The sequence below is a fragment of the Glarea lozoyensis genome, assembly GCF_000409485.1.
Source record: "Glarea lozoyensis ATCC 20868 chromosome Unknown GLAREA2, whole genome shotgun sequence".
Lineage (NCBI taxonomy): Eukaryota > Fungi > Ascomycota > Leotiomycetes > Helotiales > Helotiaceae > Glarea > Glarea lozoyensis.
Genome location: NW_007360994.1, coordinates 556,581 through 581,023, shown reverse-complemented (window position 1 = coordinate 581,023; position 24,443 = coordinate 556,581). Strand labels below are relative to the sequence as shown.

At 46.8% G+C, this 24,443-nt stretch overlaps 10 protein-coding genes across 10 annotated transcripts; 9 read left to right on the top strand and 1 right to left on the bottom strand.

The window, feature by feature from the left end:
- Positions 1–1,695: 1,695 nt before the first annotated feature.
- GLAREA_03518 (uncharacterized protein) lies at positions 1,696–3,531 on the top strand (the record flags this gene model as incomplete). The annotated part of the gene is made up of 5 exons (XM_008083771.1): positions 1,696–1,716; positions 1,845–1,919; positions 1,970–2,262; positions 2,331–3,165; positions 3,244–3,531. 5 exons carry the CDS (start codon positions 1,696–1,698, stop codon positions 3,529–3,531), a joined length of 1,512 nt encoding a protein of 503 aa, XP_008081962.1.
- Positions 3,532–4,646: 1,115 nt separating this feature from the next.
- On the top strand, positions 4,647–6,380 carry GLAREA_03517 (uncharacterized protein; the record flags this gene model as incomplete). Its single annotated transcript, XM_008083770.1, has 4 exons — positions 4,647–4,751; positions 4,797–4,996; positions 5,146–5,989; positions 6,063–6,380. 4 exons carry the CDS (start codon positions 4,647–4,649, stop codon positions 6,378–6,380), a joined length of 1,467 nt encoding a protein of 488 aa, XP_008081961.1.
- Positions 6,381–7,185: 805 nt separating this feature from the next.
- On the top strand, positions 7,186–8,993 carry GLAREA_03516 (Phosphoglycerate mutase-like protein; the record flags this gene model as incomplete). Its single annotated transcript, XM_008083769.1, has 3 exons — positions 7,186–7,479; positions 7,528–7,938; positions 7,989–8,993. The coding sequence occupies 3 exons, from the start codon at positions 7,186–7,188 to the stop codon at positions 8,991–8,993; spliced, it is 1,710 nt and encodes a 569-aa protein (XP_008081960.1).
- Positions 8,994–9,487: 494 nt separating this feature from the next.
- Positions 9,488–12,152, bottom strand: GLAREA_03515 (WD40 repeat-like protein; the record flags this gene model as incomplete). The annotated part of the gene is made up of 6 exons (XM_008083768.1): positions 9,488–10,772; positions 10,818–10,866; positions 10,919–11,252; positions 11,373–11,428; positions 11,481–11,897; positions 11,948–12,152. The coding sequence occupies 6 exons, from the start codon at positions 12,150–12,152 to the stop codon at positions 9,488–9,490; spliced, it is 2,346 nt and encodes a 781-aa protein (XP_008081959.1).
- Positions 12,153–12,727: 575 nt separating this feature from the next.
- Positions 12,728–14,108, top strand: GLAREA_03514 (Protein prenylyltransferase; the record flags this gene model as incomplete). The annotated part of the gene is made up of 4 exons (XM_008083767.1): positions 12,728–12,736; positions 12,785–12,895; positions 12,943–13,657; positions 13,708–14,108. The coding sequence occupies 4 exons, from the start codon at positions 12,728–12,730 to the stop codon at positions 14,106–14,108; spliced, it is 1,236 nt and encodes a 411-aa protein (XP_008081958.1).
- Positions 14,109–14,392: 284 nt separating this feature from the next.
- Positions 14,393–15,324, top strand: GLAREA_03513 (uncharacterized protein; the record flags this gene model as incomplete). The annotated part of the gene is made up of 2 exons (XM_008083766.1): positions 14,393–14,939; positions 14,996–15,324. The coding sequence occupies 2 exons, from the start codon at positions 14,393–14,395 to the stop codon at positions 15,322–15,324; spliced, it is 876 nt and encodes a 291-aa protein (XP_008081957.1).
- Positions 15,325–16,158: 834 nt separating this feature from the next.
- Positions 16,159–18,495, top strand: GLAREA_03512 (uncharacterized protein; the record flags this gene model as incomplete). Its single annotated transcript, XM_008083765.1, has 11 exons — positions 16,159–16,426; positions 16,485–16,724; positions 16,777–16,872; positions 16,928–17,003; positions 17,057–17,243; positions 17,290–17,383; positions 17,436–17,565; positions 17,663–17,799; positions 17,851–18,023; positions 18,077–18,156; positions 18,207–18,495. The coding sequence occupies 11 exons, from the start codon at positions 16,159–16,161 to the stop codon at positions 18,493–18,495; spliced, it is 1,770 nt and encodes a 589-aa protein (XP_008081956.1).
- Positions 18,496–19,358: 863 nt separating this feature from the next.
- On the top strand, positions 19,359–20,812 carry GLAREA_03511 (MFS general substrate transporter; the record flags this gene model as incomplete). Its single annotated transcript, XM_008083764.1, has 2 exons — positions 19,359–19,500; positions 19,551–20,812. The coding sequence occupies 2 exons, from the start codon at positions 19,359–19,361 to the stop codon at positions 20,810–20,812; spliced, it is 1,404 nt and encodes a 467-aa protein (XP_008081955.1).
- A 754-nt stretch (positions 20,813–21,566) lies between these two features.
- Positions 21,567–22,507, top strand: GLAREA_03510 (uncharacterized protein; the record flags this gene model as incomplete). Its single annotated transcript, XM_008083763.1, has 2 exons — positions 21,567–21,985; positions 22,036–22,507. 2 exons carry the CDS (start codon positions 21,567–21,569, stop codon positions 22,505–22,507), a joined length of 891 nt encoding a protein of 296 aa, XP_008081954.1.
- Positions 22,508–23,241: 734 nt separating this feature from the next.
- GLAREA_03509 (uncharacterized protein) lies at positions 23,242–24,099 on the top strand (the record flags this gene model as incomplete). Its single annotated transcript, XM_008083762.1, has 1 exon — positions 23,242–24,099. One exon carries the CDS (start codon positions 23,242–23,244, stop codon positions 24,097–24,099), a length of 858 nt encoding a protein of 285 aa, XP_008081953.1.
- Between the last annotated feature and the right edge of the window lie 344 nt (positions 24,100–24,443).

Genomic DNA, 24,443 nt, shown 5'->3' with positions numbered 1-24,443 from the left:
ATGGTCGATAAGATCTCGTAAGAATAACTGGATACTAGGTAATACAATGTTGCTTGACCTCTTGCCTACTTACCTGCTCTGCTTTCGATTTTGGTTCGATATTCCTATGGTCCCAAAGAATTTGAGTAAACTTAGACGCAATTGTACCTTCTGCGGAAACGGTTTCCCTCTGAAGCTTCCCAGCTTATCTATTTGCCATTGATTCGTTTCCGACTTTGCGAGAGCTCGCAGATTTAGTCCGGCCTAATCGTTGATTCTCTGTATTTAAGTTAGCACCTGCCCTAATTGTAAAACACATGGAGTAGAATACTCCCAAGATAGCAATCGGGTTAGTATTTGGGCATCCGCAGCCTTTGCACCACTGGCAGATATCCCAAGGCATCTTTCGGAATGCCTGAATTTTGTAAACTCAGTTTTGCGCATTACTCGGATTCTGAATACATCCCAGGGAGAGTTGGTGAGTTGGCGTTCTTTCAAAGATCAAGAACAACACGCTGACAGACTTTGCTATTCAGGGCGACAGATTTGTTAGCATAGACAATTAATGACAGAGCTGCTGATTGTGCGAATGTTCAGGAAGCGAACCGAGTATGACTGAGGCACAGGGTCGTTTCCGTTCCCTAATTCAACTAGGTACAACGGTGTTTCCAGATCGTGGAGTTGTCTAACGGTACCAAAGGAGTTGTAAAATACAGCAACAGAAGCAGCAGGGGCTGCCTAGCCCCCCACCGGCCTGAATATGCCAACCAAAACATAGGCTGTCGGGCAACTGTTCACCATGCCACATAAACCCTTTTTAGTGACAGATACGACTTCAATATCTGTCTCCGAATTCGCACAAAACCAGAAATGTGTGGTCGCTGCAGTTAGTGGACTTACCTGTGATAATAAACTCGTAGCCTGTTGTGCACAAATCCTTACGTGGTCGTCATGCACGATTTCGGATGCTTTGGCGGATAGATCAGTTGAGTATTTGAAGTTCCTGAGCATACATTATGGGCAGCAGAACGCACTGTAGAATACCACCATAGATTACTTCAAAGCTTGTTTAGTATACTTGTTGAAGAAAACAGATCGTTTGGCTCTCTGTCCTTTTTCGCTGTTTTACAAAGCTATTCTCGTGTGCAGGCTTAATCTGTATCAAGGCTTGGGGTTTTCTGCCGAGAAGTAGAGCCTGCTGATAGGACAACTCTAATCGTTGAATAATGTGCTTGATGCCAATACTATCAATACCTCAAAATCTACACTCTCCACTACCTGACAGAGAACTAGTTGCCTGGTAGCTCTTCCTGTCAAAATGGATTTACTGTTCTTCCTGACTTTCTTTGTTCACCGGCAGCAACTGACCAGCTAGGGGAGTTAGACAGCACGCCAGCTGATTAGCAGCGTCAGCAGGACTGCTATCGGACCACTAGATCATACTTCGCTGAGATGTGAATCAAGCGAGTGTCGGTAAAGTGTTTTGGACCTGTTCTCCGCACAAAGTTTGTTTATCGAGAATCACCATTGCTCAACAGGCAAGATCGCTGATAAAAGACTTTGCTAAACGCTGATTGCACGACCGTGTTCTCTAAAGCACTGCGCTAATTCAATTCAAACGCCATACGCAGATACGCACCTCTAAAGCAACTGCGAATAACACAACAGTATCCAGCTAGCTCTCACACCAAGCTCAGTTCCGCAGAGAACGTCAAAATGCCAGTCGAAGAAACAACTGTACGCAAGCCGTTTTCTTTGTTCTCACGTTTCAGCCCTTAGGGATAGCTCCTGGGAAAGATTCTTCTCTGCAGATACAGAGCCTGGCTCCAGGACCAATAAGAAAGGCTTGTGCTAACTATTTTCAGACGGAGGCTGACGCCAACACATCACCTCCCGTGTCCAGACTGACCACGGACGTACTGCTGATAGTGATGGACCACGTGAGTTGACAGTACAAGACCACTAGATGCTAAAGCTAATCTTCCCCCAGCTCCAAAAAGACTTTGGTCCATACGACTTCCCACGAGACATTCGAAGAGTTTGCAGAGCCTGGAACGATGCGGCTATACCTTATGCTTACGCGAACGTGGATCTCACAAGAGCTTTGAGGAAAGGCATCATCTCCGTGCTGTGGTCAGGAGATGCAGTTGCTGGTGCGGTTGGCGCAATTGTAAAGAGCAACACCAGAAATGTCCTTCTAGGACAAGGAAGAAAGCACATAATATCCGACTGGCGTCAGATGAACGCATTTCTTTCGAGATGTCAAAAGTTGGAAAATATTACGTAGGTTCTACGATGATGCCGTCTTACACCATTGCTTTGCTGTCTAATTCTGATCAATGGTCATACAGATTCTGTTGGCTGAGCAGTTCGGGAGAACCCCAAGTTCCCTGTTCACCAAGCACGCTTGATTTTGGTTTTCATGCGGCCTTGAATTTTGAATTTCCTACCGAACTTGTCAACGCACTACCATCTACCTACCCCCCGAACGTCACAATCGGCTTCCCCAATTGCACACCCCTAAGCAAAACCTTTCCAATTCTACAACAACTCACTCAAGCGAAACTATACCTAGAAATAGGGTCTGAGGCACAGAAAGCAATGGAACTGCTCCTTCAGTCACAGCGGCTGGAAACGGTGGGTTTGGCATTACATGGAGACTTTTCGGCTGAAGAGCCAAAGCGTTTCCGCGAATCGCAGAGAATCTTGAGGGATGGGCACATATGGGACGATGCCTCGCAAGGCAAACTCGTTGTTTTGAACTGGCCGAGGTTAAGACACATGGATCTGGTTACCAACCTAAAGTGTTTGACGGAACTTCTAAAATACTTCGAACCTGATCTTCATCCTGTCACCCAGCGCCTTATTGATAACCATCCCCAACGATTGAAAGAGGTGGATATCGAAATAGCCACTGAAGGAGTAATATTTGCGGAACCCGCCCTCAAACCTCTTTCCGCATTCGTCACGCGACTAAACGAATTGACTGTTTTAAAACTCAATGCGTTCGACTCTAATACTATACCAATGTCTATCGCACTTCAGGGCGACACGTTGAAGGTTTTGCGCCTGGTGGGCCCCGGAAAAGACTCAAGAACGTTCTTCTTGGATCCATGGGCACTTAGGCTCATCATTACAAAATGTCGTGTTCTACAAGAACTAGCGTTGTATGTTTATATTGAAAACGTAAGTGCGAGCTAAACTTTTCTCTTTGGCTGCTGTTGCAGAGAAGTCTTGCAGAATTGATGGCTGACGTGATTGCAGAGAAAGTCTTCGCTGTTACATATATGCACGCTTCCATTATTGACCATACTACAAATGGAAATAAAAGGCAACAATATCCCATATTACAATCGGTACCATGTCGCAGAGGATCTATTGGAGTTGATGACAACCATGGCCAACGGGAAAACAGGTTTGGACTTTCGGAAGGAGGGAGAAGTCATGTTAACCAGTCATAATGGCATGGGCGGAAGTTATACTCTCGCTCTCAGGGGATCGCCAGATGAAGCTGCAGATTTTCTCAGTTTACTTTCTGCATACCATAACTAAGTAGAAGCTTTCTTCCGCTCGACCCTGCCGTATAACAAAAGTATACACGCATAAATTGACCACCGTAGTTCTTTGCGGCTGATGATTGTAGATACACCCGATGGAAGGATATATTGGATCGAGTTACGGCTAATATGACTTTATAAAATTTGAAGCGGACAAATCACAGGAAACTACAAATAGGTCATTCTTGGATGTTGTGAAGTAAATACTTAGAATATTAGCACTTGTATGGCGGGAGATATAGCGGAAGGCCGTACGTACAGCGTGTTTCAATTTTGGGACCATTAGTAATTGCCATCCAGCAAACTTCCCTCGGGCGTTTGACAAGTACAATTGCAGATGGGCCGCAACCTGTAGAGTAGGCGGGGACTATGTTTCTGAAGCACCAGGGGGCTAGAATACACGTAATCCGATAGCGGCTAGCACAATATTTGCACTTCATCAGCAAGAAAGTAGCAAAGCTCCACCCAACGTTGTTGGACAGTCGGTATTAACCTGTAGTGTCAATACTTGAAAACAAACAAAGGAATGCTGGGTTATAGTCATGTTGGATTGTAGTCATGCTGTTGTTCTACTGGACAACAATGCAAAACGCAGAGTCAAGAACAGCGAAGTTTCACTGACCGACAGCTTTGACATCTTCCACTCATAGCAAAGAGTGCTCGGAATCCTATTTAGGCTCTCTTCCCCAATGGTGAACATCACATTCCATCATTTACTTCAGTAATCTTCCCCCAAAGAAATCTTCCTGTGCACCTCCGGTGATTAGAATGTGACATCTACTACCGACAATGCAAATGGCGCTTCCGATGGATTCTTGAATGGCTATTGGACGACGTGTCACAGGGAGCAATACTCGTTGAGCCGCTCGGAAGTGGTCTGGACTGTCCCGCACACCTTTTGACGCCTAAATTCTCAACACACACAAAGCTCTCGTCTCCAAACGCGTTCTGCAAGATCTACAACCACATCGCCACTATTCGGCATCCCCAAATCCTGAATAAGGAATCTACATTTGAAGATACCTCGCGCAGAGGAAGCAAAAACAAAGATTCAGCCACACGCAACAGCAATACACATACACAGTATCCCACAATAGGACCTGTCGCATAATGTCCTGCAAACCGGAATCCAGCGTTCCCCTCGACGGTATTCCCAATGGATTGGGTCCGATAAACAAACTGTCGATAGAGCTACTCGGTCTGGTGATGGAACAAGTACGCAAACACAAATCTCGCCGGCTACTGCTAACGCTCTTTTAGTACCACGAAATCCACCCATTGTTTGATTTTCCAATAGACATCCGTCTCGTATGTCGTACCTGGAACGAGGTCGGCAGACCATACACATATAGAAACGTGAACCTGGTGCACTTCATCGACAGTGAGCCCGGAGAGTCTCATCTCTGGGACCAGAATGAAGCTGCGGAGAACTTCTGTGCGCAATTGTGCAAGTATGCTAGGTGCGTACAGATTGATGAAGGCCCTAACGGGATTCCTTCTGGTTGGGCTTTCATGAACTGTCTACTATCAAACTGCATCCGCCTAGAGAAAATCATATATGTAAAAGACTGTCCTGGTGCTTGCTTTTTGTTATTAACGCTTTAAATAGTTTCGTTATTGTCGCCGACCCACGGGTACAACGTCGTGTACCACCCTATCCGCGCTTTCCTCAAAAGCTAATTGATGGACTGCTGGGAAAGACCAATCCTGCAGAATACGGATCCCTTACTCTCGGCACCCAAAGATTTTCCCACCAAGCGTACAATTCAAAGGTGAAGATTGATGTCATTCAAGGCATCGATCTGAGCAAAGATTTCATCGAGATATTCCCCAGAGTTTCAGCGATTGGAATTAAACACAATGGAGCAGTGCATGGATCGCCAAGAGAGCTCCAGTCTCTACTGAGCAAGGCCAACTCGCTGGAGGAGCTTTCGTTGGGGCTAGCCAATTGTCAATTTGAAGAACCGACGCTTAAGATTGTACCGGTAAGATGTTTGAGGATCAACTCTTACTCCTGGGATGGAAGGCTGGCATGTGATCCATGGGACTTTTCCAGACTTGTAAAATTGGAACTGTTCAGCAATTCTAGTAGGTTGGGGAGTTTCCTGAAGTTCTTTTCAGAAGACGAAGGAAGTAAGACACCAGAATTGAGGGAGGTCAAGATTAGCTTGACACCATATGACACCAACTGCGAAGAAGCTTCGAGGTTGCTGGGAACTTTCGTGGCAGGCTTGAAGAAGCTCAGGAGCTTCGAGACTACTTGTTTCAAGTCCCTTGACGTAAACCGTCTAATCGTGAAACTCTTACGATTTGCCGACACGTTAAAATCGCTTCGTTTAACAATGGCGAAAAGAATGTCAAACACCAGTCCTATTTCGTTCGATAATACAACAACTATCGCCCGCAACTTCACAGCGCTAGAAGAGCTGGAGCTCTTCGTACCATTTGAAGTTGTGAGTTTCCCTAAGTGCATTTTCTACCTCCTAGGAACGGCCCATACGGGAATTCATGCTGACACAGAGACAGAGAGTAGGCAGTCTTTTTGAGGTATGCAAACTGCCTCGCTTGGCCGATCTACGTTTCGAATACAAGGGGCCAAGTATCCCACTTGGTGAGGCTTATGACGCCAAAAGGGAACTTCTCCGTCTTGGTGGTTTAGCTCCCAAATTAAAAGCTGGATGTAGTTTGAAGAATATGGAGTTGAGACTATTTGATGGAGCAAGCCCATTTGTAACACTTCTTGGGGATGTGGCATGGGGGGATGGTAAGTATGCTTACCCATATATGAGAAGATACCTCGTTGACGGTGGCGGAATTGAAATTGTCGAGGGGACCGCTGCTTAAATTACCAGGATAGCAAGGTTGTCGATTGGACCGCTGCTTAATTATCAGGATAGTAAGGGAAAGAATGTGAGATTACCTACGATCGGTGGCTTCGTAAGCAACGCATCCGTTAATATATCTGATCACTCGCCTCCAAATAATTCATTGTCAATGTGCCCATGCCTAGCTATGTCGTACATTACCATACACTGTAATTGCGGAGTGCATCGGGCATTTGGTTTGGTTTGGGCTGTTTCTATGGCAAGTATAATAGACGATTCCGTATAGTCGTTCAACGAAATGAGCTCGCAGTGATAGAAGTTCAACGAGATGAGATAAATCATCTGATAGTTGATCTCCCAAGGGCGAGAAAGATATGAATTAGGATTGCCAGGCATGTGGTCTCGTAAGAATTGAAGTGAGGTTGAAATAAGGTGAGACAAGCCCCGCTTCTGCATTTCAGCCACTCAATCGGCAAAGCACGAACATGTGCCAAAAAACACCCAGATTCCAAGCTAGGAAACAACCTCACATCTCCACTTCAATCTCTCGTATATGTTCAACAATGCAATTCATTTGCTACACCGGAGGAACCGTTTTCGCCGCTTGTCCTTATTGATCTCGAGAAGCCAATTCCTCTCGATTCATCCCACTTTGCTTAATCTTTTCAGGAACGTGGACTCGGGAATCTGCAGGTCCTACAACATAAATATGGATGGACAACCCTCGAAACTCTCCATGCCTTGGTGGCCATTGGACTACGAAACTCATACCAATCGCTTCGGTTCTTATTCTCTATCTACTCCTTAGTAGAGAGGTCGACGACATGCGTTCTTCTAGAAAATCTAGCTTCCTAGCTGCATTGACAGCTTCCCTGGCACAACATGGGGAAGCTGCAGCTGCGTCAGGTGTTAGCTTAAGCTGGTATGCGCCAAATGAAACGGCTATCAACAATTTGACGCAAGTCATTGGAGGGTCTGGTGTGTATGGATATATTTATAATAGCTCGGAGACTCCTGCGGCCGACTATGGGCTTTACAACTGGTGTAATATGCCGCATGTGCGTGCAACAGAGTACAAGAAGCCATCTTCTGAGTATAAGCTTCAGTATGTGGAAGTGGTAAGTACTACTAGCTCAATCATACACATTTACTAATAGCAGAATTAGATCCATCGTCATCACAAACGAACCGTCTACGCCTCAAACGCATTTCCAATCGAATCATACGGATGGAACTGTGACGACGCAGGACTATTCTTCTACGGCCAACCAAAAGTAGGAAAGAAGTCTGCGCATGCATACTGGCAAGGATACATCTCTCCCCAGAACCCTTTCACGCCTCCAGGGTTCTTGGGAAGCTGCCAATTTCCTCAAATCACGGCGGAAGGGATGGACGATTCGTGGCAGCATGGTAAAGACCTGTATGGTGTATACCATGATCTCTTGGGTTTTCTTCCAGACAAGTTGGATGAGAAAATGACTTTCAGGGTCTCTCAAAATGTGATTACAAGTCAAGTGGCAGGCATGCTCGTAAATGGCATGTTTGGCAAAGAGCAAGATGTACCATTGCTCGTTCAGGTAAGCACAAAAGCCCCCTTCAAGAACCCCAAAGTCGCTAACTAAAGTAGCCTAACGGATATGACTCTCTGGCACCCAGTTACACCTGTCCATCGGGCTCCTTCTCCCCCATCACCTCCGGTCCAGCCTGGACGAACCACCTAACCGCTGCCTCTGCCCTCTATTCCACACTCGACAACATATCCGGCGTCCCAGCTTCCGACAGCGGCTGGCACACAAGTTTCGACCACTACTACGACAATCTTTCTGCCCGACAATGCCACTCCAAACCATTTCCCTGCAAACTCGTTAACGGAGTCAACTCAACAACCTGCGTTGACCAAGCCATTGCAGACTCGGTATATCGTCTAGGACATTATGAATACTCATACATGTACCGCGACGACCCTCGAAGTCTTGCTGCTGCTGTAGCCAGTTACGGTGTTTGGATCGGAGAACTGACGACTCATCTACGGGATATCATGGATGACAACGAAAACGTGATTTATAGGCACAACGTCGCGCACGACGGCTCAATGTCTCGCCTCCTATCTATTCTGCAGATAGACCAGATGGTTTGGCCTGGCATGGGCGCTGAAGTGGTCTTTGAACTGTATAAGAAAGAAGATATGGTGGCTACACCTACGACTTTAATCACAACAACACCTACGATCCTCGCACAGGGATGTAACCGCGATAACTGTCTACGCCAATTCATCCAAGAATCCGCAGCCGCGTCTCAGTTCTGTCCGACTTACACCGCGACTTCCGCCTCCTCAATCCCAAGCTTTGCGAGCAATTGCGGTGGCTCGCCAGCAAGAGTATCAAGCGCGTGTTCTTGCCTTACCCCCCCAACTTCAACATCCACGCCGTCCTCCTCCTTCTCCACTGCACCACCAACCCCTACAAGCCCAAGTGCCCACTACGTACGCGTCCTCTGGAAAGGCCAAGCCCTCCGAAGTTCGAACCCTAGTCTAGGACTTATGGATATGTTACCGATCGAGACTTTGCTCGCGTATTTTGATGGGCTAGTTGGTGTGGGTGGGAGTCTTGTTAAGGGGAAGTGTGGTGTTTAGATTTCGTGGGGAGAGGGATGAGGAGGATATCAATGATGACATTGGAATATTCATGAACTAAAAGGGCATTGTGTTTTGTTCTGGAGCTGAGTTGGGTATGTGACTTTAATGTTGCCTTTCGTAGCTTCACACTTTGTAGTTCTGGTGGAAGCGCCCGGCCAGGAGAGCTTGAAATGTTATATGAGGCTTGGATATAGATTCCAAGTATGCATTTCAACCAGGCTCTGAAATTACTAGCAGACATCTTACTACGAAACCAGGATAACTGATCAAAAATATACCTAACACTCATCTATTTAGTCTAGGCTACACCAAAAGGATTCCGGCCCCATCCTTACTCCATTAATTAACGGAAAAAGAGTTCGGGGGTAAGTTTGTTTAACGATTGAATCTCACACATCTAAGAGTACCAGCCAGCCAGTGCAATCTAAAGTTACAATCACATCACGACCCCCTTCTTTTACAATCGCCAACCTCTCTCAACAAACTTTAAATCACCGAATCACATCACCCTCCTTATCAATACCCTCCAGCGCTTCAAGAATCTCGCTACCACCAAGTAACCCTTCACCACCCGCAGTAGCTTTCTGATTAGCAGTCCAAACCTCATGAAATTTGACACTTTCATCACTTGACGCAACAACAATACAACCTTCCTTAGCGGTACGAGTGAGTCCCCGTCCACCTTCTCTGCTAGTCTGGCTCTCGTTTGGTCCGCCGGGATACGGGATAGCGTACAAAGCACGGTGTTCGCCCTCCCATGGTATTGCTGCAACCTGCTTACATTCAGGCCACGAAAAGACTGCGATTCGATATGGGTGCTCGGGCTGAGCATAGCCGAATGTGGCGGCGATTTCTCGACGCGTGGTTGACCAAATCAAGGATGTCACTTGAGCAGACACGCTGATAGTGGCTAAGCATGCTCCGGAGGATGTATGGTAGAAATGGATACACTTGTCGTTACTTCCACCGCCAGTGGCAACCAGGCCTTCGCGCCAGGGGCAAAAGGCAATTGCTTTGACAGCAGCACCGTGTAGCCAGCGGTGCTTCTCCGCCCCGGATACAATTTCTCTCACCGAAGCATTCCCCTGAATGGTATGGACACGATGGTTGCCGTCTGCCGCTGTCATTACCTGCCCAGACGTCGCGTCATCTCCAGCTGAGCCGTGCAGCACAGAACTGGATTGAAACAAGCAGCAGAGATTGTCGTTTCCTCCAGTGGCGAATAAATTTCCTTCCGCATTGAAAGACAATCCACATATTTGCTGGGTATGGACGGAAATCTTGGTAACTAAGGTCATTGAGCCGGACCACCCATTGCGAGTAACTTCCCACGAATCTGGCCACTCCACTGAATAGTAATAAATGTTTCCTACCTCGTCACCGACAAGTAGATCCTCAGTCTTTACCGATATGCTAGGGGTAAGTGGACATTTTGAAGGCCTGACCGTAACTCTTGGCCTCCAGGTTATGCAAGCAATTGGACAAGGCTGAAGAATCTCAAATCGTGCAATCATACTGTCATATAGTGACATAAGTGTAAGTGATCCATCCGATCTTCCAGTGGCGAGAATTGACTTCCCACCACTGGCGGAAGAAAATGCAAGTGATGTGATCCAAGATCCATTTTGTGGCCCTGCATTGAGCAGGTGTACTCCTTGCATCTCTGACCACGCGTAAAGGAGTGGACCAAGTCCTACAGCCAGCGTGTGTACGGTTACACAATAAGCTAAGACTGAGCAGTAGAAGTCGTCTCGTAAGCCAGGAGCGTCTAGAACTCTGTCTCGGTTAGCGACTTGCCATAGATCTAAGTGTTTCACATACTTGAATGGAGCCATTGGTAGAGTACGGGGTTCCTGGGTGACTTGAACTTCTAAGACAAGTCAATCTGTTTGCACGGGAGCACAACTGAGCATGTCACCTACTCGGATCCGGGCCATCCATCACCCACTCAGTACCTTTCCACACAGTCTTTTGTTCCATCCAAGACCGAGGTCTGCCATTTGTAGGACGTTTCTTGACAACGATTGGAGAATCTCGAAATTCAAAAACTCTGGCAGTACGGTCTAATTCCAATGCCTCAGCGAGCCGTCCTTCATGCTTGTCCAGTTCATCTTGTGCTTTTGGTTTGGAAGCAGAAAACGAAGTTGTGTAGAGCCGCGCATTCGTTCCACTGCCCATTAGGCGACCCCGACCGTTTGAAACGCCTGCTGTAAAGGGCGCCAGACCCCCAACAGTCCAGACAGTACCGACACTTACCTATCACGGTCAGTAACGGAGCAGACGAGGTAAAGCGTAGTAGCGTTTAAGGATAGTAGCTGAGGCTGAAATGGATGGCCAAAAGGTAGAGAGCATGGCAAACAACAATATTCCTCATACCTGTCGTTCACCATCAGGTCCCGGTGGTTCTCTGTGGAAAGAAAGTATACTAGCCCCTAAGACCGCATCAGCATTTAGCTAGCCACATGAACAAGTGTCACCCATCACCGCCGCTTCGATTTCCAGACACGTTCCGCCGCTCTGGAGGTCTGCTTGCCCGCGGTACTGGGGACGTCACCCTTCTTCGCGGATTGAAAGAATCCCAGCTAGCACACTTGTTTCTAAGAAGCTTTTCGTCAGACGTAAGACTCGCCGGGTCCTTGTTAGCACGGAATGTCTGAGTTGCAAGGTCTAAGGAAGACAAAGAGCGAGTAGGCACAAATCTGTCAGGATGCCGAAGCGTTGTCGATTTTTGGGTGGAGTTTGAATCACAACTATTGATTACTGGTCGACGTCGAGCTGTTACGCTAGGTTTCAGCCTATGTAGAGTAGTGACGCTGGGAGGTGGTTGATCATCAGACGGGCCATCGTAGCGTTGTCTGATGGCAAGATTTGTTTGGTATTGATTATTTAGTTCTCGAAAGTCTACCCGTGCAATCAGTAACTAACGAAAGAAACCTTTCAAGTAACTTTACCACAGGCGTCCTTTCTCCTGTCTATAGCATCGAATCTTTTCTTTGATTTTGAGTAGGAGCCATAACACGAGTCTGTAAGGCTATCTACAATCCTCGTGGGCGTTCGTGGAGTCCGCGTTGGAGAACTGGAGTCATATCCTGAGTCTATTGGACTTCCTGGGGTATAATGGGGTTGACTAGTCACATTCAATATGGAATGTGGCATGCTGTCCGAAGAACGAGCGGTTCGGTTGAACTGTGAAGAGAATTTCCGGCGACAGAAGTGTTGATTGCCAGCTCTTGTCACAAACGTCCTTTGGCATGAGAAGGAAGTAATTGGAGAAGTATCACACTGAAAAACAGAACTGAAATGACCCAGAGAATGAAAAATAAACAAAGCCGAAGAAAAATGAGTCCTGGGAGTGCTGCCCTAGCACTAATAGCTTCTGGTGTATGCTTGCTGCATTTGTTTCGATTCTCTCGCCCCTGGTATGGAAGAGACTGATTTTTGGACCGTAGAGATGTAATAATGACTGCTGGTCGTTAATAATACTTCGCGTGCATCCGCCGATATGTTGGTGTTGATGAAGGAAGAGGAGAAGAGACGAAGACAGTGTGGTGATGGAAGGTTTGCATGACATCAGGCGGATGATCCTTGGCATAACATCTGACTCGCGACTTCCCATGCCAGACGCACCACACGACAACATCTCATAGGCAGCCAATTGTAAGCCACGAAGCAACTTGTCCCTTCCTCGGCGCTCCGAGGTGGTCAGGTAAGAATCATCTTTCGAGCGAAACATGGCAAGCGTACGTTGCTCTGGGTTTGGGGATTTTCGGAAGACTGATTGAAAACAGCATGGTGTTGCGCGCCCCGCGATCAGTGTGGTTAGAACGGACGAACAACTCCACGAGGAGCAGCAAAGGATCCAGGAATATCGTGATCTGGAGGAATTGATCAGAGCGAAGGTATGGAAAGAAGGAAATTGGCTTTGGGGCGTACTGATATAGTCCAGATAGCGGAAGAGCAGTACACAGTCGAAGTCCTCGACCTCACATCGAAGCTCCTAAAGGAAAACCCCGAATATTATACAATATGGAACGTCCGGAGGCGTTTGCTAATCTACGGATTATTCTCCAAATCTTCGGATTCCTCATCGCCCTCGAAGGCTTCGCAGAATACTTCGCCAACCGACACTACACAAACCTCTTCCATACCCTCGTCCGCCTCTACTTCTACTATACCCGCGGATTCGAACACGATCCAGCACGACCCAATATCCCAGACTCGTGGGAAGACTGGTACAACTCTTGATCTGATCTCGGCAGACTTGGAATTTTTGTTTCCCATCATGATGAAGTTTCCAAAATGCTATTGGCTCTGGAATTATCGTCTTTGGCTCCTACATCAGGCAAATGAGAGATTGGATTGGCAAATAGCCCGAGGTCTTTGGACTCGGGAACTGGTGCTTGTTGGAAAAATGCTCGTCAAGGATAGCCGCAATTTTCATGGCTGGGGTTACAGACGGACAGTCGTTGCACAACTGGAAAGCCAGAAGCTGCATGGCAGTAGTATGGTTGAATCGGAATTCGAGTACACTACAAAAGTTATACATGGAGACAAGGGTCTGTCAAATTTCTCGGCATGGCATCGACGGAGCAAGTTGATTCCCAAGTTACTTGAAGAACGGCAAGCGGACGATCCTACTCGGCGGCAATTTTTAGATGATGGTAAAACTTTTGATAAATCTGTCAGCAAAATGGTGCTAACGAATCCCCAGAATTTGACCTAATTATTGCTGCAATGTACACAGATTCATATCCATATGCCCAGTCAGCCTGGTTTTACTACCAGTTTCTCATGACAACATTAACTGATCCCGTCGGTCACGCCACGATCACACCGAATTTCACATCAGAAGAAAGAATTGAGTTTTTGGTCAGGCAATTAGAAGTATTAAAAGATATGCTGGATGGTGCTGAGGATTGCAAATGGATATACGACGCTCTAATCGAGTATACCTTATGTCTCTCACGAATGGAGGAACGCCAACTACAAATTGACGAAAAAGATGATTGTTCTCAGTGGCTAACAGAATTGAGGAAACTAGACACTCTTCGGAGCGGGAGGTGGGTTGATCTGGAACTTGACCTTCGTGGCAACAACATCCCGGGGGTGTGAAACTATATTAAACGTCCAGTTCCCCAGGACATGTTCTACCGAATCTTCTATTTCTAGTCGTTCACCATTCATCGTTAATGGGATATGCTTTACCCATTGGGGTTAACCTCACCCACTCGCGAATCGGGTTGCCTACACTTCTATCATCCATCGATATTCTTCTACTTCCGTAAACGTCAAGGAAAATCATCAAGCATCGTTCTGGGCTCGCACTGCAAAAGAACTGTTTTCTTGGAGAATCACGCACCACACCAATATATCCGAAATCGCAGATTAATCTCACCATGGAAAATTTGCCGACCATTTGGTCCGCAGTAGATCCTGCCCCGCAGCAACCTCCGCCCGTTCGTAATACCACGCCTATGGTGGCTCAGAAGAATATCGCTGTCGCCTCCAACATTGATACTTCACTCGAAATATACGGTTCCCCAAAAGCAATCACCGAATTCCATCTCTTCGGCAAACTCCCCACGGAATTACGTCTCCATATATGGGGGCTTGCTTCCCCTCCGTCTAACATCTTCTACGGTACATTTGATTTACCTAGCACCCGCGATTTGCGTCCCCGCATACGCCCAACTAATACTGCTCTGCTCCAGGCTTGCACTGAAGCGCGAAACGAGCTTGTAACTAGCGAACGTATCAAAAGGTGGCATCCAACATACCAGTCGTGCTTCGATCTTCTCCACAAGCCGGTCAAAGTGGGAAGACGGTATCCAAACCAAGCAGAGCCTTCATACTTAAGACCCTGCTTACCCCCTTGTTACATTAGTCTCAGCTATGATATTGTATACGTTAGACGTTTGGAAATTAATAATTTAGAAGATCCTAGTGAGTATCTGAAAGATGTGAATATCTGGATTGTTGAGAGCTAATCATTCTCAAAGTTACTGCTCATGTTATTGACGTTCTATCAAAGGTTCCATATTTGATTATGAATGGGTATCCTTCGCGTACTGAAGCATTTAGAAAAGTCCTGTCTGCCGTCTCATTCAAGCACACGAAGAAACTCTTCATCATGACATTTACCCACAACGATAGTAGGCTCAACAGGGCTCGCGATGAAGCTCATTTACGTCGTGCGGAAAGGGTCAATGGAAAGAAAATATCTGCGGAATATATCTTTCCATCCGATATCGAAGATATGTCGATTCTGGATCTTCACGATGGAATCAGACCAGGCAGGGGACGAGTGGATTTCGGCACAAGAAATTAGCACGCGTATCACAGCTATTAAATGCTTACAAATCTGGTGTGTGAAGCAGTACCTACCTTACCCGGGGGAAGAACGGAGGTCAAAGTACCAAATACTACTCATCAAATATAATACATTTTCCCAAACACAGATTTGCAAGACTTCATTTATTGACTTCTGTTAAATCTAGGGGATTTTTGAAATTTCTACAGTTGCCTTTGGTGTACCGACTAATAAACATTCGACTTGGTCACTGGCGACGTTTACTCCAATTGTCTGTACAGTAATACTGGCAACATGATAGACTTTATTTATCTATATCTTGACTCTTGGAGATTTAATCAACTTCGTACGATATCGAGAAGAATTTTTATAAGGGCAACCTGCTCTAATTTCTCGTATTGTAGGGAATGATTGTGCAATGTATGCTAGTAATGACGAATGTTTTGCGCCCCTCACTGGCACCTGGGCAGGTCAGCACCGAGGGGCGCACGTGGTCTTAGCACTTGGCACAATACCAAATAGGAAGCTAGCAATTCATCCAAGGTGCCGAGGATACAACTTCGTAGCACAAAGTGTTTTCCAGAAGCACGATGCGACATGATGCACGTATAGGCTTCTAGCTTGGCCTCTCGATTAGGTTTATCCTATCTGCAAAATGCGACATATGATTGGTGGCTCCAGTCAGATCTCATTTCGATGGACGCAGACAATATATCACGTTTTGGCAGGGAGTGATAGCACAAGAAGGCGAAGAATGGCGAGTTCTCGTGTAACGAGAGCTCTTAAATGCAGACGCTGCCAGGCAGTGCCTTGAGTCTGAATCATCATTACCATACTACAACAGCAATCAGGATGGGTCTTGCTTCATTCTGGCAGGATGCCACAAAGTCGGGACAGCAATACCTGGGTACACAGCGTGCTGAGTCTATAGAGTCAGTCGTTCGAGATGGCAATCTCGAATTTACCAAAGAAACGGCCGGAAATGATTCTCAGCCATCCTATCAAGAAGCTTCCGGCGCACCTGTCGAGAGAGAATCACCACTTGGATATGAGATCAACTGGTTCACAGTCATCTTTCTCAACATTGGTCAAATGATAGGAACAGGAGTTTTCTCTACCCGTATGTTTTCATCTGCTCCTTGGGATTTGCGAAAATGCAATTGCTGATCATGTGCTAGCCGGGTCAATTCTCAAAGGTCTCGGTTCTGTAGGATTGAGCTTGTTCTTCTGGTTCATTGGTCTCTTGGTCGCCGTCGCTGGATTCTCAGCTTATCTTGAACTTGCTTCCTACTTTCCTAATCGTTCTGGAGCTCAAGTGGTCTATCTCGAGCAGGCTTATCCAAGACCAAAATATCTTTTTCCAACTGCTTATGCTATGTTGAACATCCTATTGGCATTTAGCAGTAGTAATGCGATAGGTTCGTCGTCTTCCAGGCTCCTTTCACACGAAAGTGGCTAATGTAGGAATAGTTTTGTCAACTTACACATTTCGTATGGCTGGCACTGAGCCTACTGAGTGGCAATCCAAGGGTGTTGCAATTGCAGGATTCACACTCGCTACTATCGGTTAGTCTGGCGATATTTTCAAGTTTGACTATCAAAACTAACAATCGAATTATAGTGGTCATCATCTCCAACAAATGGTCTCTCCGTTTCTCCAACGTTGTTGGTGTTATAAAAGTCCTTACTTTGATATTGTATGTTCCCATGCCATAGTCATGCTCACAAAACTGTAATTGACCGCCTGCAGTATCAGCATAACAGGTTTCGTGGTTCTAGGAGGACGCGTCAAGTCAATCCCTGACCCAGGAGCGAATTTTCGCGATTCTTTCCAAGGTACTACTGGAGATGCTTCTGGAGTTGTGAGAGCTCTTGTCAGAGTAAACTATGCCTACGAAGGCTGGTCCAATTCGTTCAACATGGTCAATGAAATCAAGGTATGTTCTCTCATCTTACTCTCAAGGCTCGACTAAACAATTTTAGAAACCCGTTAAAACTATTCGATGGGCGGGGGCTTTGTCACTCTTAATTGTTGCTATTCTTTATATGCTTTGCAACATTGCATATTTTGCTGCAGGTAAGTGATTGGATACTTTCTCAAATGCTGCATTATTGATTCCAGACTATAGTTCCTAGAGAAGACGTCCTCAGCTCAGGCACTGGTGTTGCTGCCCTGTTCTTTGCAGCTGTCTTTGGCAAAGGCAATGCTGCTCGAGGATTGAATTTTCTTGTTCTCCTATCATCTTTCGGCAACCTCGTGTCAAACTTGATTGGTGCATCCCGAATCATCCGCGAATGTGGACGGCAAGTTTTGAGAAGCATCATTGCAATATTCTTGTCACTAACACCGATACAGACAAGGCGTACTTCCATACCCAGCATTCTGGGCATCGACCCAGCCATTCGGAACTCCACTCGGACCATATGCCTTCAAATACGTTCTCACCCTCCTAATGATTCTCGCCCCTCCATTCGGAGATGCTTTTGATTTCCGTAAGACCAACCTTCCCCTTCTTTTTCGCTCTTTGCTAAGTTTTCACCTAGTCGTCGACTTGAAATCGTACCCCGATGCAGTTTTCAACGGCGCTGTCGCGGTTGGAATATTCCTCATTCGCCGCCAGCGTAAGCGCATTAACGCCGAACGACCGGAATTTAAAGCTTGGGACGTGGTGTTATTGTTCTATATCGCGATCCAAATCATTCTTCTTGTGATGCCTGTACGTGTCTTCCCTTGGTATCAATCTAAACGGCCACTAATTCAAAACTATAGTGGGTACCTCCCGCTGGTGGAATTTATGCAGGAAGTGTCAGCTTCTTCTACGCAACATATGCCCTCACTGGTATTGCCATGTATGGTATCCCGTAACCCACTTCTTATTCTTTACTAACGCTAAATCCAGTCTTGCGTCATGTGCTCTCTACTACTGGGTCTGGACGTACTTGCTCCCTCACAGAGGAAATTACACTATCCGTCAAACAGTAATTGTCTTGGATAATGGCGCCCAAACGCACAAATTGAACAAGGTCCCTAATTCTGAACTTGCGGAGTGGGATGCTAAGCATGATGTTGTGGGCAATGAGATTGCGGGTGTGGCGAGGGTGGATTCGAATAGTGGGAGTGATAAGGAGGGGGTTGTGAGAGAGAGGGTTGTAGGCGGCGAGAAGACGGATTATGAGAGGGAGGTGTAGGAGGCTTTTTCATGATTATTGAAGCTCTCGCCTTGAAAGCTGAGAGTATATCAATCGTCAATCCTGTGCTCCCTCATGGGATGACAATATTTTCGTCGGGAAATACTGAACTGGGTGCTTCGAATACGGGCTTTCTCCCGTATGATTAATAAAGAAGAAGTTTAACTGCCCTGAACTTAGTATTTTATAGTATTAGCAGCCGACGCTCTACCTTTGAATTATTATCTTTGTAAATTTAGGAAAAGAGCTTAAAAGTAAAGATTGACCCTTGAGGCTTTATGATGTAGCTGTTCTTGATTATCACCAGTATGGAAGAAGAGGTAATATCTAAATATATCTCTATTAGCTTCTACGTGTTTTACATTGTAAGAGCGTGAAAGTAAATCAAACCGTTAGTTATTTAAGTTATATCATGAGTCTGGGGATGAGCGCACGGACCATTAAAGATGCACAAGACGTAGAGAGTGGAACATCACGATAACCAGCAGACCGAGGTATTGACAAGAAGATACCTACTTCCCATCCCAAAGATCTTGAACGAGAGAAGAGGTGACGTTGCAGGAAACGAGACCTCGCAGCGCAATACCCAACATCGTGTGCTTATCCCTCCGAATACCTTCACCGCTCGAACACGATTCCCCCACCACATTCCTCCAACCCGACTCGAAATCAATCAACGTCCTCAACCCCAGGCCAGAGTTCGATTATGGCCGCATGCGCGTGATCCTTACGAGGCTCCAGTTGGTCATAAGACTGAACGCTGCTAAGCGGCAACCCTGAGTTACACCGACTAGGATTCTTTGCGCGAAGCCTCATTGCAGAGTACGGAGGTACTCTGGTCGTATACGCTCATCCTCCTCAAGATGATGAGCAGATCCCCTTCGTCGTCTGGCTTATTACCAATGCCGGGTACACCAGGCTCGTCCTGGGCAGTCTATAAGGCGAGATTGAAAGGGGTGTTTAACGGTGCGGATAGTCGAGTGTTGGCATCATTTTGGTTGTTTGGTACGCTATGATATTGCGATTCCCTGGACATAGCTAATTATCTTCTTTAGGCCTCATCAACAATATATCCTATGTTATCATCCTCACTGCCGCCCTCGACCTCGTTGGCCCAACAGTCCCCAAATCGGTTGTCCTACTCGCAGACGTCCTCCCCTCGTTCTTCACGAAGCTTACAGCTCCATACTTCATACATCATGTGCCGTATTCCGTTCGAATCGTCGCCATGACATCGGTGTCAGTCTGCGGAATGTTTATCATCGCCCTCACCCCAGATTCGGTTACCATAAAGCTATTTGGGGTTGGACTGGCAAGTCTGAGTAGTGGAGCCGGAGAACTGAGTTTCTTGGGATTGACACATTATTATGGTCCTTTCAGTCTGGCAGCTTGGGGGAGTGGAACAGGTGCGGCTGGTCTTGCAGGATCTGGGTTATACATTTTCTTGACCAGTACACTCGGATTGCGCGTCAAAACCTCGCTATTGACATGCGCTTTCCTACCATTCATCATGCTCATCTCATTCTTCCTCATCCTTCCCCTTGGGCCACTTCGAAGAGCATCGTCCAACAAAGACTACACTCACGTTCCCTCTGAAGAACCAATCACCATAACCGCAACCGATTTCGACGAGGAAGACATCTCTTCTATCCCGACTGGATCAGCCGCAGAATCCCTCCTCGCTCCTGGTCTCGCCTCAGAAGCATACACGTCTCACAGTCCACGCACGCGATCACCCTCGAGAACTCACAAATCACCCTTCATGGCAAATCTCCATCGCGCCCGCCTTCTTTTCTTTCCTTATATGCTTCCGCTGCTTCTCGTCTACATCGCGGAATACACCATAAACCAAGGCGTCTCCCCTACTCTCCTCTTCCCCTTAGCCGGCACGCCATTCACACATTACCGTTCTTTCTATCCCTTCTACAACCTACTCTACCAACTCGGCGTATTCATCGCTCGCTCATCAACCCCCTTCTTCCGCCTCCACAACCTCTACCTCCCATCCTTCCTACAGTGTCTCAACCTCGCACTCCTAATCGGGCAATCACTCTACTGGTTCATTCCATCCGTCTACATCGTCTTCCTTGTCGTCTTCTGGGAAGGTCTTTTAGGCGGCGCGGTTTACGTAAACACGTTCGCTGAAATCATGCAGCATGTGCCTGAGAAAGAGAGGGAGTTTAGTTTGGGAGCGACGAGTGTGAGTGATAGTGCGGGGATATGCATCGCGGGGTTTGTGGGGATGGTGCTTGAAGGGTGGCTTTGTGGACGGCAGGTTGAGAATGGGAGGGCGTGGTGTAGAACTTTGGAAAGTTAGATAACGCAGGGTTGACGATGAGATGAATGGAAGAGAAGAGAAGTGTTTCGGTATACGGTGTCTGGGAGGCTTGTTTATTTATTTTGTTAGATACCCATAGTTACATTGGCGATTGGAGCGAATACAGCGTGAAACTTTTGGTAAATCTCAGTTCAACCTACTACTCAAACAAAGGTAGATATAATTCATCAGCCAATTGAGACATCACGTTAAAGTGGGTCTCTAAGCGAGTGTCTTCCAGACCTCGACTCGATAACTTGCACTTCCCGACTTCATCGTCAAAACACCAAAACACCGGATCCTCATGAAACAGAGTCACTACCAAAGAAATTGCTCCTCCGTATATTATCGATTTTATCTGTTCACATTATCATATCTCGAAGCGATTCAGGCCCACATATACTGGTACAAGATACTACCTTACGAGTTAGGCATGACGACTGCGCCCTGCGGGCAATCGAGAAGATTTATTCTGCACACGTTTTGTTTTTGATAACATTCGTATTTGAAGAGTTTGGTCGACGAGGTATAGGCGAAGTACAAGACTCTTCGTACGTAAAAAACCGGCCTTGGTAATTGTAAACCAGAACTGAGATATTGTCAATAAATGCACCGACTGGGATATCACGTCAATTGAAATATCTCGGCGACTGAAAGATCACGTCAACTGGGATGTCAGGTTAATTGACTTATCCCTTCCAGATTCATATCGTCAAACCAAACTCACGTCCCACAGCAAACAACACGACACAAAATGCAGAATTCCTGCTCAGTCACTCAATCTTTCCCACTCAATCGTCTCGCCACCGAACTCCGTATCAAAATCTGGTCTTTTGCTTTTCCTGAACCTGCGTGGATTATCCAAGTCCCGCACCCAACCAAATTGGCTAAGTTCACATATACGAGACCCGTCCCTGCTATCTTACAGGTTTGCAAAGAAGCGCGAGACGAATATATCGACACCGACGCGGTCGAGCTTCAAGCACTAGTGAAAGAGAGGAGAAAGCGTCATCCTGTATATAAGCTATGCTTAGCCAAAGACGGAGAATCCCCAGTCTATTTCTCCTACGAACTCGACACTTTTTGCGGCTTACGGTACTCAGACGAGACACTCCAAGAAAATGGAGAAGTCTGTTTACAAATCAGAGTTGATCAGACGTGTGCGATACGAAAGTTAGTCTCCCCCAATCTTTTCCTCCATACAACTACTCATCACATGATAGACTCGACATCTGTCACTTTCTTCAGCACCTCGCCCTAGAATATACCCCACGTGTCCAGAGCCGCCTACACGAAGGCGATAATGAAGCGTCGGTCCTCCGTGCTCTGTTCCCTGCTCTCAAGACCCTCACCTACGTTGCGTCCGCCTGCATCGCTTTCCCTAGAGTTCTTCCTGTCGCGCCGATCGTGGCGTTCCCAGCACCGCCCGAGATGGATCCTGCGCTTAGCATGCGAATAAACTGTCGAGGATGTCGGATTCCTCTTTTGCAAGGGCTAAAGAGGATAGATAGCGATTTTAGGTGGGAGGTGGAAAACGGGTGGGGGCTTAAGATGGTGGTGGTGAGGAGTGCGGAGGGGGTTGTGGGTGGGGAGAGGGTGGGGAGGGATATGGTGAGGGAGAATCGGTATACGAGACAGGAGTCTAGTATATTGCAAGATTATTTTATTGAAAAGGGATGGGAAGGGATGTGGTGATGTTTTTCTCATTTTACTCTATCTCGATTTTCTTATTTGGTCGGAATTGTGGTAGTGAAGAGGCGGGAAATGCACTTTGATATCACCTCATCGTGGGTAATGAGAGGGTCAAGATGGACTGACTGGACACCCGAGGGTGAGGTACGTGGCTTACTTATTCTCTAAAACTCGATGCCGAGTATGAGAAAGAAATAATATTCGTTGCACAAGATGTCTAACGCAGTAACAGTACAGTCCCAGATGCCGGTCGGCACATCGCCACACCGACGCATGTCATGCATGTACGTTAAAATCGGGGACGCAGGCAATGGTAGCGGCAGCCACGGAGTAATATCACCCCAAATAATTCGATACGATTATCGCAACCCCTATTCGGTAAGCGAGCCAGCCCTGTGGCCAACATCAGCAACGCAAAGCAAGACCATCGAAAATTCCAGCTCTATTCATCCCTATCTTTCTTGCTCTCTTTAATCAGCGGGTTGTAAGCGAGCCCTCCTTCGTTCCGAATTTCCTGGGGGAGAATCGAGTTAGTAATGTAAGCGTGTTGGTGGTCGCTTAATTTATAAATCACGTACTTTTAAGGACAAGTGCTTACTCCAGATGCCAACAACCAACAACTAACATACTGAGACCACCAACTCACTCCAGTTGCACAAGAAACTGGTAACAAGTAGGGCTCGCTCAAAACCTCACGATTGTCTCCTTCACGGGGTGTCATACATCCTTATATCACCATGTCGTCCACAACATTCCCACTCTCTTTCATGAAGAAACTTGGTCCGCTCGTCTCCATCTACCAACCACCAGATGCTTCACAGTCAAGCAAAACCACCACCAAGGCAAAGCCTCCACGCTTCATCATCATCGCCGGCTGGACCGACGCCAAACCCACCCACCTCGCAAAGTACATCCTCAAATACCAAACCCTATATCCCGCCGCACAAATCCTCCTCCTCAGAAGTACCATGAGTTGTATCCTACGCCCCTCCCAAATAGGCCCCGCCATGAAACCCGCGGCCATAGCTCTTCGCGCCGCGTTCCAGACATCGACAGCTGCAGTTTCTTCACCACCCCTGGTCATCCACATCTTCTCCAACGGCGGCTCTAGCAGTATCGCGAAGTTGTATGATCAATACGCCGCCCTTGCCGGACTGAGTGAAGACACCCGTCTGCCACCACACGTCACGATCTTCGATTCCGCGCCAGGCCTCTTCCATATCTCCAACTCTATAGCATTCATCAGCGTGTCCTTCTCCCCCTTCCAAACCCTCCTTGCTACCCCTTTGCTCTATCTCTGGGCTATTCTGTGGAGTGGCGCCATGGCACTGGGTCTCTTACCGGATCTATTGGGTGATACGTATAAGTCGCATAATCATCATGAGGGGAATGGCAGGGAGGTGAGGAGAGTGTATGTTTATAGTGAGGAGGACAAGTTGAGTGATTTCAGGGATGTGGAAAAGCATCACGCGGAGGCGGGGAGGAGGGGGTTTGAGACGAGGTTAGAGATGTGGAGGGGAAGTAGACATGTGGAGCATGCGAGGGGGGATGGGGAGAGGTATTGGGGTGTTGTGAGGAGGTGTGTTGAGAGTTGAGGGGGGGACTGAGAGGAGTAGGGGAAGAAGAATTCTGGGGTCTCCGAGGTGTTGAGGTAGTTAAGATTTATAAACTTTGGTCCTGATAGTCCGGATGAGTAGCAACAACCAAGCTAAAATCTATTACCTAAATTTACCTCTCTCGTATTGCTTACAAAATGCCTTTATTCTTTGCAAAGTCAAGGATTAATCCTCATGATTTCCTAGCTAGATTCATTTTGATGAGTATACATAGAGATAGCGGAAAATATGAACTCATCAATTTTCGATCTGTCTATGTAAGCTATGAGGGAAATGATAGCAAACTGTGGCATAACGAATTTATCAAACTTATTATCACTCGC